Source organism: Balaenoptera borealis, assembly GCF_965194805.1.
Source record: "Balaenoptera borealis genome assembly, chromosome: 7".
Classification (NCBI taxonomy): domain Eukaryota; kingdom Metazoa; phylum Chordata; class Mammalia; order Artiodactyla; family Balaenopteridae; genus Balaenoptera; species Balaenoptera borealis.
Window position 1 is genome coordinate 94,684,760 of NC_138864.1, and position 13,879 is coordinate 94,698,638.

The following is a 13,879-nucleotide window of genomic DNA, read 5'->3' on the forward strand; positions in this document are numbered from 1 at the left end:
CCAGGATTGTAAACTATGTTCATTAGAAGTCTTTAAGAATAATAAACAACTACAGAATTAAATATAAACTATATAAGGATGTGTGTGTGTGTGTACATATATATATACAAAATAATGAATTCAAAGGGAAAAATTTCTATGAAAAAAAAATTAGGCAAACTTTGTGTGGCTTTTGGAATTACAGGGGAAAATAGCTGATTTTTTTGATTTTGAGAATTTCGCATAGACACAGCTTAACTCACACTATAGTAATTTCCATTTGAAAAATATCATTTGTCATTATTTTATGAGTTGCCATTAAAAAAAAAGAAAACTATATTATTTAGGATATCAAGTGAAATTTTTTAAACTGAATTTTGTGATCATAAAATATTTATGGAATTTTTTCTTTGGTCTTTTTTTCCAATTGAACTTTATAATAAAATTGCCTGAGTTCACTGGAATGTGCCATCCTTAGAAACATTTAGGCTGACTTGTAATTACTTGAAATTTATTAAAAACAAAAGGAAGATTGTTGTAAATGAGTGTGTCTCCAAATGTAAAAAGTGTGCTTGACAAACTATGCCAGATCCTGCTATGGGAAGACAAATCAATGTTGTTAGGAGATGTGCTAGGGCATTCAGTTTGTTTACTTTGGTTTCTATGTCTGCCTGCCTTCTCAGAAAACTTGCTTGGAGCCAGACTGTAGCAGCCCTCTCTCTGTCTTTTCATAATTGATCAGGGGATGACTGCCTTCCCTGAGGGTTAAGACGTGGCAACTTTTTCTGTTTGCTCAGCATCTCAATGCAGTAGTTCAAACATTGTTCACACCAGCTGGCAGTGTAATGCCATATGCACATCTTGTCAAAGCAACTGTTGTCATGGATACTAGAAACTCTCTTAAAAACCAGATCATTGATTCCAATCAAAATTGTACTTTTATCAGCTTTGAATCTTAATTATTATAGAAGAATATTGATCTAAGATATTTTTCCCATCATGAAAAATTTGCCTTGTATTCTAAAACAGTGAATAACAAAGTAGGGCAATGATTTATTTTAGTTTTATGTGCTGAAAAATTTCATCATCAGTGTTCATTGAACTCAGTTGTTGAGAAAAACAATGAGTTTATAGTCTCTGAAAAAGTTTTTTTAAATTAGTTTGCACTGCTACCTTTAAAATGTCTCAATATGTATTTTTTATGGCATTAGTTTTTATATGATAAGTTTATATAGCCCACTCACCAAACTGTCCCTCCTCTAGTAAATGAAATGCTTACATTAATTTCTTATGTTAAGTTTTATTTTCCTGAGTGGGACAGAAAACATAAAAATAAATGAAAACATCTTCTATTTTGATTGGTATTCTGTCACACATAGAAACAAACCTGATTGGTTGAGTAGTAATTTCTTTGTTCTCTGATTTTGCTAAGAATGCAAATGAAAACCACTCAATTTTATTTGGCATTAAAACTGCACTTTATTTTGTCAAAGGAGAGGTTTCCCCTTGAATTGTAAGTACAAAAAAAGTGTTTTTAATCTTTAGTGAAAATCCTTATTAATTCACTTTCAAGATAATCTGATGTTGATTTGTCAAATTTAATTACAGCTTCCGGTAATACTTGAAGTCTACTGCTTTTGCTTCAAAATTGTAATATGAAAATGCAAATTGATTGATAATTTAAAAGGGAGTGGGCATTTTAGTTGAACACTCAAAGACAAGTTCCTTGTGAAAATGAGGTTATTGATGCAGTTTATGATTTTTTCCTCTTTAAGCACTTTTAAACAAATTACCTTTATTTTCTGCAGGATTACATGCATCTCTGTTATTTTAAGTAAAGTTGTGTATATGTGTGTTATGTGAATTTTTTTCACATTAGAAGAAAAAGAATATTTAATGATTCTCTCTAGAAAGGAGGTGGGATTCTCATACATTAAAGCCTATTACTATTAACTAAGGAATAACTGATAATTTACCTTTCAACAAAATATTTAGATATTGCTCACTTTTCACTTCTAGGCTCTCCAAGCAGCAAGACAACTTCTCTTACAGCAGCAAACAAGTGGATTGAAATCTCCTAAGAGCAGTGACAAACAGAGACCACTGCAGGTTAGTAAAGCACTCCTATCCTTGGGATCTTACTTTAAAAGATGTTTGTAGTGATTACAGATGTGCAGACCCAGTTGTATACATACAGAAAATTATTACATTTGCATATGTAAGTAATTTTAATTCAAAAAGAGAACTCATTTTATCTTCCTGAAAGAGAAAAAATTAGCATAGATTTCAAAAGTTTACAAGGTCACTTTCTGGACAAGTTATGTAGGGACATTTGGTATACATAGGCATTAGGAGTTTTGTATAAAACTCCCTTGTTGGGATTTTAATGAAATTTTATTCACAAACAGGTTAAAATGTGAAATGTCTTCCTTAAAAGCAAAGTTATAGTAAAATGGTAGGGAAGAAACAAAGCAGTCTTAGACAGCCCTTTTGCAGTTGTATCCAAGTGACAAATGCAGAAAACCTCCAGGGTTGCCAAAAAAACTGTTTGAGTTTGCCAAGGAGTTATTGCTGTTGCTACAGTTATAAAAACACATTCTGGAGTTTGTTGTCCTTATTCACTATGTTTGTCCTGTGAAACTGATAGTATGTATGTCTTTTAAAGTAACTTTTTGTTACATAATACAACCATTGTTTTATATAGCTTTAACCAAAATATATAGGACATTAGGGGAAAGAAACATTTTTATAAGGTATTTTTGAAATGTTTGGAAGGTAGAATCTGGAATTGTATAAAACATTATTCAAAATGTTTATCAGTTCTGTTGAAAGATAAGCAATGCTTTCTTTTTTGAATCATGTGTTATGTACACGTCTAATAAGGCAAGCTTAGTTTTTTTTAAAAAGTCAGCATCTTTCTTATTGCTTTATTTTAACAAAACAATCTTGAAAAAAAAATTTTTATGGCCTAGCTGTCTGTTTTCATTTTCAGGTGTACTCTCAGATGCTAGTAACTAAGTCTTACATGGTGCCCTACTGAAGCTTAGTTTGTGTAACAGAATTATTGGCTACTGATCTACACAATCCAGAAGCTACTCATTACCTAAAAACTGAATTAAATGCATAGTCCCTAGGCAAATATGAGATGAGAATATATATTCTTGGGAACAAACCATTTTTGTGGGGTGGATGGGAAGAAGGGGTCCTGGGGATAGGGGGTGTGACGTACCGATGTCTGCCATGATTGCAAATGAAAGTTATATTGAATCAGCCTAAGTTTAAGATTCATTTTAATTTTTTTCTCTTTTAAAATAAATTTCACATTCTTTGTTTTAACTACTCAGTAATTCTGTAGTGACAAACTTTCCTCACTATCATATCCCTCCCCAAGTAATAACCAGTGATAACGGTGGTTGGAGTATTTCCATTGAATTATCTGATTCCATGAGAGCCTCTCCATACATTTACATGACAGAGAGAAATTTACATAGAAGTCACAGATAGCAAATGAAATGTTTATCCTCACTATGGCTTCAGGCTGGGAATTTTGCTTTCTTGTTGATATAGCAAAGGAGATTTAGATGCTGACGGCATAAGCCAAAGGTAGGAAAGAGTTTATTGTTTCAAATATCTGAAAAACACTGTATATTGTCCTAATTCTATTTTTATCATATCTCTTGACAAAATAGACAAAATAATAAGTTGTTCCTCTCCAAAGCTAAGTCCAGTAGAAGTTTCTTTATTGCTGGTTACCAGGGTATCTCTGGAAAGAATGGCTGGGCTTTAGCTTTTCTACTTTCCTTTTTTGTTGTATTGGAAGGCAAAAATGTGATACTTCGTTCAACTAAAATATATATAATTTTTCTTGGAAAACACACACACATATAATGTGGAAATATTAATGACTCTAAAATAAGAAATTGTTGCTCCCGTACCAAATGTTTATATAAAAGTTTGAGCAGAACTCCTCAATTTTGTTATTTTATCACCAAAGGGTGATTAATAGTACTATAAATACCTTTTAACAATTTCAGTTGCTAGCCATTACCACAAACTTCCATTGTGTCACTTATATTTAGTGTTTTGTGACTCATATTATTATGAATACATATCCATTGTACATATTATAAAACTGTAGCATTTTATTATTACTTTGTAATTTTAGTGGGATCTAATGCCAAAATGTCATAGGAATGAAAAGTTGGTTGGTTTTTATGAATAAGAATTTAGAAATAATGAATGAAGACTTATTTGTTCACCAAAATATACACTGCAATTAATATGAGTCTACAGTTTTAGTGTTTCATAGTACTTGATAAGCTTTGCAACTGGAAACATGCTGGGATTGTATTGAAAATCTAATAAAAACCTGATAGCATTTTATACTAGCTTACACATGTTGTCAAAGGGGGATATTAGGTAATGCTTATCTTTGCATCTACAAATACTATTTAACATGAGTTGCACTATTTGCCACTTATGTTAAAGAAGAGAGTAGAATATCTTTGTTAAAAATTTTAACCATTTAATATGAAAGTAACACTTAACTTCTATGATTCTCTCACAGCCGACTTCTTTTTCTACTTACCTAAGAGTTTAACCAACTTTTCATAATAGAGTTGGTGTAGATTATCTTTTAGAATTAAAAAAAGATAATTGAAAATGTTTCAAAAGCTATACTTGCAAGGCAAAGTATTTGGTGTTAATAATAGATCATGGTGGCTTGTACTTTATCAGGCATAACATATTTTTAGAAGACCAAAAGAGATACTATGTGGTTTTTATTTTAAAATATAGTTTTGATGGAGAACTATTTTATAACATTTGAAAGAAAATACAGATTTTCTTAAAAATCTGTTTTAATGGCTCAAGTCACAAGAACAATATTCGGTTGCTTTGTTATATTCAACTGAATTTCTTTTAAATGTTTAAAAGTGGTGACCAGATTTGAGGTGTGACATGGTAGAGAGAATATTTCTAGCAGACTAGTATTTATCTTTGCAGGTATTTTTCATTTCCACTTTTTCAGGTTTTTGTACTACAGATAACATAGATAGTAGCATATCTAGTGCAAAATGGAAAGAAGAAAATCACGTCTGACAAGCTTGAGTACTGATTGTAGTAGTGATTTCACTTTCATGTATAGATATCTGAATATATGTCTTTGAAACTTGTTTACATATTCTGTTCATTACATGAAACACCAATTGAATAGGTCCAATCAGTAGGTACATTGATTAATGACATATTGATGAATAATATATAAAGATTGTGATGCAAATGGGAGCTGATATTAAACTAAGCATTACTAGATGTTCCTTCTTTACGTTCTTACTATGTATCCCAGAAAAACATAACCTAATAATAACAGCTGAAGACAGCCTCTCATTTTAGTTTGTTTTATTTATCTGTATCTACTCCTGGCACTTCTATACTTGATATACCCATAGCGTTCCGTAATGAGAAAAGTTAGCCAAAGAGAATATGTAATGCTTTCAATTTCATGAAACTAATTTCCAGATTATTAAAAAGAGTAAATTCACACACACATATGTGCACACACACACACAAATGCATTTGCATATACATACATGCACACTTCCATAATCTGTAATTTTAAAACTTTTTGTAAAATACATTATCAATTTTCTAGCCTATGACAAATCTACTTAATTTAGTTTAGGTATGAAAATTGGTCGCATTATTGTTCTTGTTACATTTACAGCCATGAGACAGACTTGTGGTTCTTCAACAGCTGTGCAGAGCAGAGACGTAAATTTAAGGTAAATGCCATTGCTTTGCTATCTTAGATGAATATTAGTATATAGCGTTGTAATCACTTCCTTCGTTGTAGGTTAATTATATAAGGTTCTCTTTTCCAATAGGTAATTTTTTTTTTTTTATATAATTCTGTTTTAAATAGTTCAAGAATGGAATAGTAAAAAGCAAAAGTGAATTAAACCAAGGGGTCTTATTCTGACTCTGCCACAAACTAGTTATATAAGCTTGAGGAAGTCACTCAACATCTTTAAAATAAAGACATTGGGATACCTGATGGACAAAATATAATATTCTATGGTTAAAAATTTATTTCACTTTTTTTTTTGAACTAAGTGATAGGCATCTTAATGTTTCAGGAAAAGCTGTATCTTGGATGTTAGCTTATGCATTAAGGATTATGTTTGCCTATTCATTTGTTTTCAGTTACAAAGTACTTTATTAACATACCATAGCCAAAAATAATGCTTTGGAATCAAAGTATCAAATCCCATATGTTTGAAAACCATGGTGCAAGTATCATTTTATATAACACCTATGGAAGTTTTGTTTAATGCCTTGAAATAATTTTATAAATTGCTTTTAGGGAAAATCTAAGTTACACAAGGAGTTATTTTACCATGTATTTACTTAATAAACTACATTAAAATATGTTGTGATATAATACAATTTAACAAATTTCTACCATCCTCTACTTCACTCCAAATTGTTAAAATTAGCATTGTCCAACAAAACAAGAAATTCTGCAGTAAACTAATCAGCATTTCTAAAATTTCATGTTCCAGGGGAAAAAAATCAAAAATAAAGTATAAATAATGAAATATTTATCCTGGGTTAAAATACTAACTCTGTGGGTAATAGAATTGGACACTGATAAATATGTTTTAGGAAATTATTAAAGTCCATTCATGCAGTGGTAAAGAATGAAATTGAATATTTCCTTTCCAACATTAATATTTGATTTCTAGTTACAAGAATTAGAGAGAAACTAAAACACATTTTGTTCCAAATACTGAAAGCAACATAAGCAAGAAATTTGCAATATGGGTTTGAGTAGGGCAATCTACTGTGATGCAGAAAACTTAGAAAGAATTTTTAAAAGCTGTTTTTTGCTGTCTATATTTTCTGTATATCAGAAAAATAAGCAGTATTATATTTTTATATCATAAATTTTAAAAAGAGCTTAATTTAAAAACTACTAACAAGGACAGACTATGCCTTGTGTGGTCCTCATTTTCCCATTCCAGTAAAAAACATTTCTTAAAAGGCAGCGTGAAATGGACAGTCTTGTAGGAATGTTACAGAATAAAATCATTCTTAAAATATTATGATGTTGCCACCTGTAGCCAGATGCACAGGGCTGACACCCTGTGGAGGAGGGTCTGGGACATCCAGTGCATCGTTGCTAAGTGTGCTTGTGTGGAAAACTTGTGAACGATCTACTCATGGCATGGAGGACAAAGAACATATGTTTTGGGGTCTGAAGCCTATCTTTGCCCTCAATTAGTAGGACCTTGGGTAGAGTAACTTGATCTCTTGAAGCCTGTTTCCTTATCTCTAAAATAGGAATAAGGATACCCACCTTGCCAGATTGTTGTGAAGACAAAAAAGAATACTATATAAAGTAGCTAGCATAAATCCTTGCACTTATAATGAATTAATAAATAATTTCTGTTACACTCAGCTCCAGGAAATTTATATTTAATCCAAGGTTATGATAAATATTCTCTAATATGTTACCTTCTACTTGGTCATAATTGTCACAATTCACTATTCACTATGATATGAAGTGTGCCTAATTTATGAGAAAGCAACAGTGAGTGTTTTAGGTACTACTAGAGTATGTCCCCCTGTTATAGGCCTACACACCATGTATATGTCACACTTGCCACACATAAACTTATAATGTTTGTCTTCCCTGCTAGACTGTGAGCTCTGTGACAGCAGGGATCATGCATGTCCTACTCATTTTCCAGTGCCTAACACAGTGCCTGGTGAAAAATAGAGCTCAGTAAATACCTGCTGGAACAATGAATGAGGGGGAGATAGTGTTGAGTGGAGAGTGTGAGGAGGCTGGAGGGGGGAAAAGCTTCATTCATTCAGTGAAAACTGAGTATTTATGTGTAATATCCTCAGGGACTTATGATTTGGTTGAGGAGACAGTAATACTTGCACACAAATATCAGGGCACAGTGGATGTGCTATGGGAATCAGAAAAGCAGAAAGTGCTATAAGTATTTTACTTTATTTTACTGAGTATAGTTGACTTACAATATCATATTAGGTTCAGATGTGCAACATAGTAATTTGATTTTTTTTTTATAGATTACACACCATACAAAGTTATTTTATAAAGTATTGACAATATTCTCTGTGCTGTGCATTACATCCTTGTAACTTACTTATTGTATAACTGGTAGTTTGTACCTCTTAATCCCAGTCACCTCTTTGACCCTTCGTCCTACCCCTCTCCCCTCTGGTAACCACTAGTTTGTTCTCTGTATCTATGAGTCTGTTTCTGTTGTGTTATATTTATCTGTTTTGTTTTTTAGATTTCACATGTAAGTGAAAATATACAGTACTTGTCTTTCTCTTCTGACATTTCACTAAGTGTAATACCCTCCAGGTCCATCCATGTTGTCACAAATGGCAAGATTTCATTCTTTTTATGGCTAATATAATCACATCTTCTTGATCTGTTCATCTGTCAATGGACACTTCGGTTGTTTCCATAGCTTGGCTATTATAAATAATGCTGCTATGAACATTGTGGTGCATATAACCTTTTGAATTCATGTTTTCATTTTTTTTCTTTTTGGATAAATACCCAGGAATGGAATTGCTGAATTGTGTGGTAGTTCTATTTTTAATTTTTTGAGGAGCCTCCATCCTGTTTTCCATAGTGGCTGCCATGATTTACATTCCCACTGACAGTGTATGAGGATTGCCTTTTCTCCACATCCTCACCAACACTTACTATCTCCTGTCTTCTTGATAACCATTCTGACAAGTGTAAGATGATATCTCATTGTGGTTTTGATTTTCATTTTCCTGATGATTAGTGATGTTGAGGCTATACACATTTTAAAAAGAAAATTATTAATTCAGGTTCAAGTGATCAGAGAAGGCTTTGTGGAGAGGTAGCATTTATTTTAGGCTTAAAGAGAGGGAATTTGGTAGATAGAGAAAGTAAAGGACAATTTTTGATGGAGACATTTTCAAAAGATGTCATCAAAGATGTAGAGATGGGAAATGGTGAGGTCTAGTCAGGCAAGAGTAAGTAGTTTGTTTTGACCAGCATAGAGATGTCACACTAAAGGAATAACGAATGGATTGGAGGGCTAGACGTATACATAGCCAATTGTATACAGCCTGACATGTCAAGCTAATGAGTCTGTACTTTGTGATTTAGGCAGCAGAGGTTGCTAAAGGTTTTTGATGAGGAAGTGACACAATGAAAGCAGTGTATTGTGGAGATCTAGTCAACAGTGGTGCATCTGGAGGATGCTTTGGGGGAAGGGAGTTGTGAGAGATCTGGAATAAGGTAATCTTTAAAAAATTATTGAGGCTGGCATTTCATGAATTGAGCTTTAGAAATGTTGAGTTTGAGGTGATGGCATGAAAGTAAATGGAAAGAGCAAGCTTTTAGAAAATTAGAGTTTGGCAGAGAGGTCAGAGTTAGAGACAAATATTTGTGAAATAATCCAGAAGTGATGGATGAATCCACGAAAGCAGAGGAGATTTCTGAGAAAGATAATCTAAAGAGGAGCTCACTAACATCGACAATTTTTAAAGCAAGAGGAAAAAGAAACAGACGAAAGTAAAGAGGGGAAAAGAAGAATCAAATTAGCTTTTACTCTATTGAATAAGGTCAAGGAAGGGGAGAGTTTTTAAAACACAGAGCTTGTCAACCACATCAAACAGTGACCATGAGGATGAGCATTTTCATACATGCACTGTTGAACTGCAACACTGATAATTTCTAACCCTCCTCTTTTTATCATTTGCTAGTAACTCAAGATCTGCAATGCTAATATTATCATTAATGAATGGAAAAAACCTTACTTTAATATAAATGTTAAATAGAAGATAGATAATAAATGTACTTTTACTTCCCTGATTGCTGTGTTTCCAATCATATAAGCAAATGTATATTGCATATATAATACTGAGTTCCCATAAGTTAAATCTGGGAGAAAACTGCTTTCTAGGAGGTCACATTTTCTCTTTTCTTAGCTACCCAAGCACTTGCCTCTTTCTGTAATCCATTAGGATTTTAAGTATATATTCCCTTGACTTCTCTTCCTTAACTAAAGTAAGAGGAAGAAAGAAATAGAACATTAATATTGTTAAGGGAGGTCTCCATAGGATTTAAGACTTAGGCTGCAAATTTTACCTTAAGATGTTTGGAGGTGTTGTACAAGCTAAATTGAATGACAAAGTGAAGAACAGTGTCAGTACATGATTAAAAACAAAAAGTGAAATTATTTTGAAATTCACTTACATTTAAGATGCATTGTGTTTCCTCTGTGGATTCTATTCATATCTATAATCCTGCATTCTCCATTTCTACTTGGTTTTCTTAAAATTTCTCTGCTACCTTCACCTTTTCCACTGTAGTTTTTCTTCCTTTGCCATTCCGTTCTTTCCTCTCATCATGTAATCTTGTCCATTTAACTTAATCTCTGTCCCTTCAGGCCCCATATTGAGAAAAGAATAACTTTAAGTGCCTTAATTATTTAATTCTATCTTGAACCTAAAAGGTATTCTAGCATATCATTTTACTAACAAAATAGTAAAACTATGTGACTTCTTAAAATCCAGTATCCAATATTTTAGTTCTTATCTTGCCCCAAGAATAGAATAGTTTCTTTTATGCTATTTTACATTGTAGTTTTAATATGAAAGCAGATTTACCCTTGAATATCTCAGATACTTAGGAGGACCTGAAGCATTTCATGTAGTGCGAGAAATCTCCTGTTACTGATGACATGTATAGGTGGCTCTTTCAAAGTCAACCATCAAAATGGTTTTATCCTTCCTTCCTTAAATCCTTTTGCCAGACTTCCCAGAAAACTTATTAAGAAATTCAAACTAGAATTGCTTGGGATGGTTGTATTAAATGGCCAGTTTTTCTAAACAGATCTTAGGGTGTGCATGATAATTTTAATAACAGTGAATCTGGAAGCACGGCATTTGAAATGATCAAACAAAAGTGTAATGAATTGTTCTTTCAAAAATATTTGTCACTGTACCTTAATATGAAAAGCATATAAGCTCATTATAAGAATCTAACATGATTTTTAAGTTAAATTATGGTTGGTCACTAAGTTATTTTTCCCAAAGGCACTTAATAAATGTTAATAAATTGCTATAGTGTAGTAGGTATTTTAAGATGAAGATTATGTTCTCTGATTAGATGAGAATGAAACCACTCATGAGAACTAATTATAGTAGACCCTTGACATTCACAGGGTATGCAGCCTGAGATCTTCATGAACCCTCAAATTCAAGAAATTTCCAGTTCAAAAACATGAGAGGTCTGTGCAGTCTTTCTTCCAAAGACTGTCCTTACTCTGAATCAAATTACCATCGTCACGTGCAGAGTGTAACGCAAGTTAACTTTCCAACTTTCAGTAAAATTTACCTCTTGATTAATGTCAGTTTATTTTAATGAAACAGTTTTTTTCACATCACCGGTTTTTCTACATCAGTGAGAACAGGTAGAGAACAGCAAAGCTATATTTATGATGGAAGGAGCCACAGGAGTGGAGGAGTTAGTTTGTGTGTGTGAGAGTCAGCAATCTAAAGATTAGATCAGCCCCCCAGCATGCTTGATTTAGTTTCATGGCTTGACAAATTCCACAGGTGTAATGTCTTGGAACTTTGGGGTAATTGGAAAATAACCAGACCAATCCTCAACATCAGTGAATTTTAGGATCTTGCAATGTAGCATCAATGAGGAAAATCTAAAGTGAACAAACAAGTTCCCCGTACTTTCTCTGCTGATATTTTATTTGAAGAATTGAGAGAGGTACTCAATATTAATGTTAATATTTTTGTCCTTCTTACTTGTAAATATCCAATAACATCAGTAGATAACCTGGGCTACTCCTTCACAGTAAAAGTTGCCTGGGACGTTTTTGAAAGGCATGGGGGAAGGCTGTGTCTTGGGTATGAAGAGACCCCATAGAAGTTCAGTAATGAGTAGAAGCTTTATTTTAGTAACCATTGATTGTCGACTGGTTTGGCCCCGACATTCTGAGCTTGGTATTTTATCCCTCAAATTAGGGAGCCTCTGTTTAGATTCAGTTCACAGTTGAAGGTCTTGAATCACATCCAGCTTGGCTAAAAGTTTTTGGTGGTTATTTAAAAAGAAAGGATTTGTTTGATCATGCCGATTTTTTATTGTTCTATCATCATAAGCATAAAACCTGCAGGACCTAGTAGTTAAGCATCTTGATAACACAAAACAAACAGACAATTCCTTTGCACAGTATATAAATTCTTAACACTTCTAATGCTAACACTTGCATTGCTGTAAAAGCTGCCACTTTGATATCTTCTACTGCTGCTAGTGCTACTGCACATTCTAAAGTGACAAACCAAGGAACACATTGAACATTATGATGTGCTGACATGAGGAAAATTTGTTGTCTCACAGAAAAACTGGAGTAAATTCTTCAATAAAATATCCTTGTAAAAACAAACAAAAAACCTCAAAGGAGAAAATCATTCTCTCTATTCCACCTTCTTCCCATAGAACCAAGCATGTAATAGACATTTTTGGTTTATAAATTTATTTATTTATTATTATTATTTTTTTGGCTCTGTTGGGTCTTTGTCGCTGTGCACGGACTTTCTCTAGTTGCGGCGAGCGGGGACTACTCTTCATTCCGGTGCGCAGGCTTCTCGTTGCCGTGGCTTCTCCTGTTGCAGAGCGTGGGCTCTAGGCACGTGAGCTTCAGTAGTTGTGGCGCACGGGTTTAGTTGCTCTGCGGCATGTGGGATCTTCCTGGGCCAGAGATCGAAGCCGTGTCCCCTGCATTAGCAGGTGGATTCTTAACCACTGAGCCACCAGGGAAACCCCTAGACATTTAAAACATATTCATTGGTGATTAAAATACGTTTAGAGTTCTAGTTTCTCAAAAATGTGGGCATCGTTTAAACTTTTTGTTTTATTCCAGGAGAATTGATTTCCCTTAATCAATAACCATCGCCACTCCCCTACATAGTCTTAGAGTTCACTTAGGCTAATGATAGTTTTTAAATCTAAGAAATTACTTGAAAATCTTTTAAAAATGGAGAATCTTGGGTTCATCCAAGAATATTGAGTTAAAATTTGAGGGGATGGGATCTTAGAAAATCAAAATATTTTAAACTCTCGAGATTCTAATGCAGCTGGTCTGTAGAGTAGTATGTAGGAACCCTGCAACTCTTCTGCAACAGGAAAGTGGTTCCCTGTAATAAAAAGTACTGAGTCTGAATTCTTATTAATATACTGTCATTTTTCCTCTCAGGGACTCAGTTTTCCAACCTACAGAATTAAATGACTGTAAACTAGTGGTATCTCAGTTTCCTTCCAGACTCAGCAGTCTTTTAATCTGAGTCCTGTGTTTTGTTTGCTTGTTTTTTATATATGTCTTTAAATCTGAGCTAACTAAAAAGGTCCCTGAGCGGGTTTCTTGAGATACCTCTCTCTGTTCCTTCTTTCCAGGGGCATTTCCAACAACATTGTGAGAATTTTATTTTTACTATCCTTAGTTCTCAGGTAAAATTATAAGATCTTATCTTTGGCTTTTTAAAAAATAATGTCTGCTTTCTAAAGTCCTTAGTATATGTCCGCTATGCCCAACTGGCCTTCCTTTAGATATTAGAAACCTTAAGGAAAAAAAACTCATTGTCTTCAAAGATAGCTGTCCGGTGCAGTGGTCCTGCATGCTGATCTCATTGTCCGCCACCCAGTTTTTACATATTATATGAGCAGCAGTATCAAACTACTTATGGTTCCTCCAAAATTGCTTCATGTCTCCATACAGGTGACCTTGCCCTTTTCTTTTGTCAGTATGCCCTTCTCTGCCTTTCCATCTGGAAAACTTCTGTGAAGCTTTTAAATCATCAC

General features: G+C 33.5%; 1 protein-coding gene across 12 annotated transcripts in view; it reads left to right on the top strand.

Annotated features, from left to right (window-relative positions):
- FOXP2 (forkhead box P2) overlaps positions 1 to 13,879 on the top strand; it is a 540,259-nt gene that overhangs the window by 380,277 nt on the left and 146,103 nt on the right. For 10 of the 12 annotated variants that reach the window (XM_082400044.1, XM_082400040.1, XM_082400041.1 and 7 more), the window contains one exon: positions 1,999 to 2,088. In XM_082400044.1, the coding sequence (XP_082256170.1) occupies positions 1,999 to 2,088 (90 nt within the window). Of the gene's footprint in view, positions 1 to 1,998; positions 2,089 to 5,704; positions 5,763 to 13,879 lie in introns of those variants that run through there. The other 2 variants (XM_082400038.1, XM_082400039.1) reach the window with 2 other exon arrangements.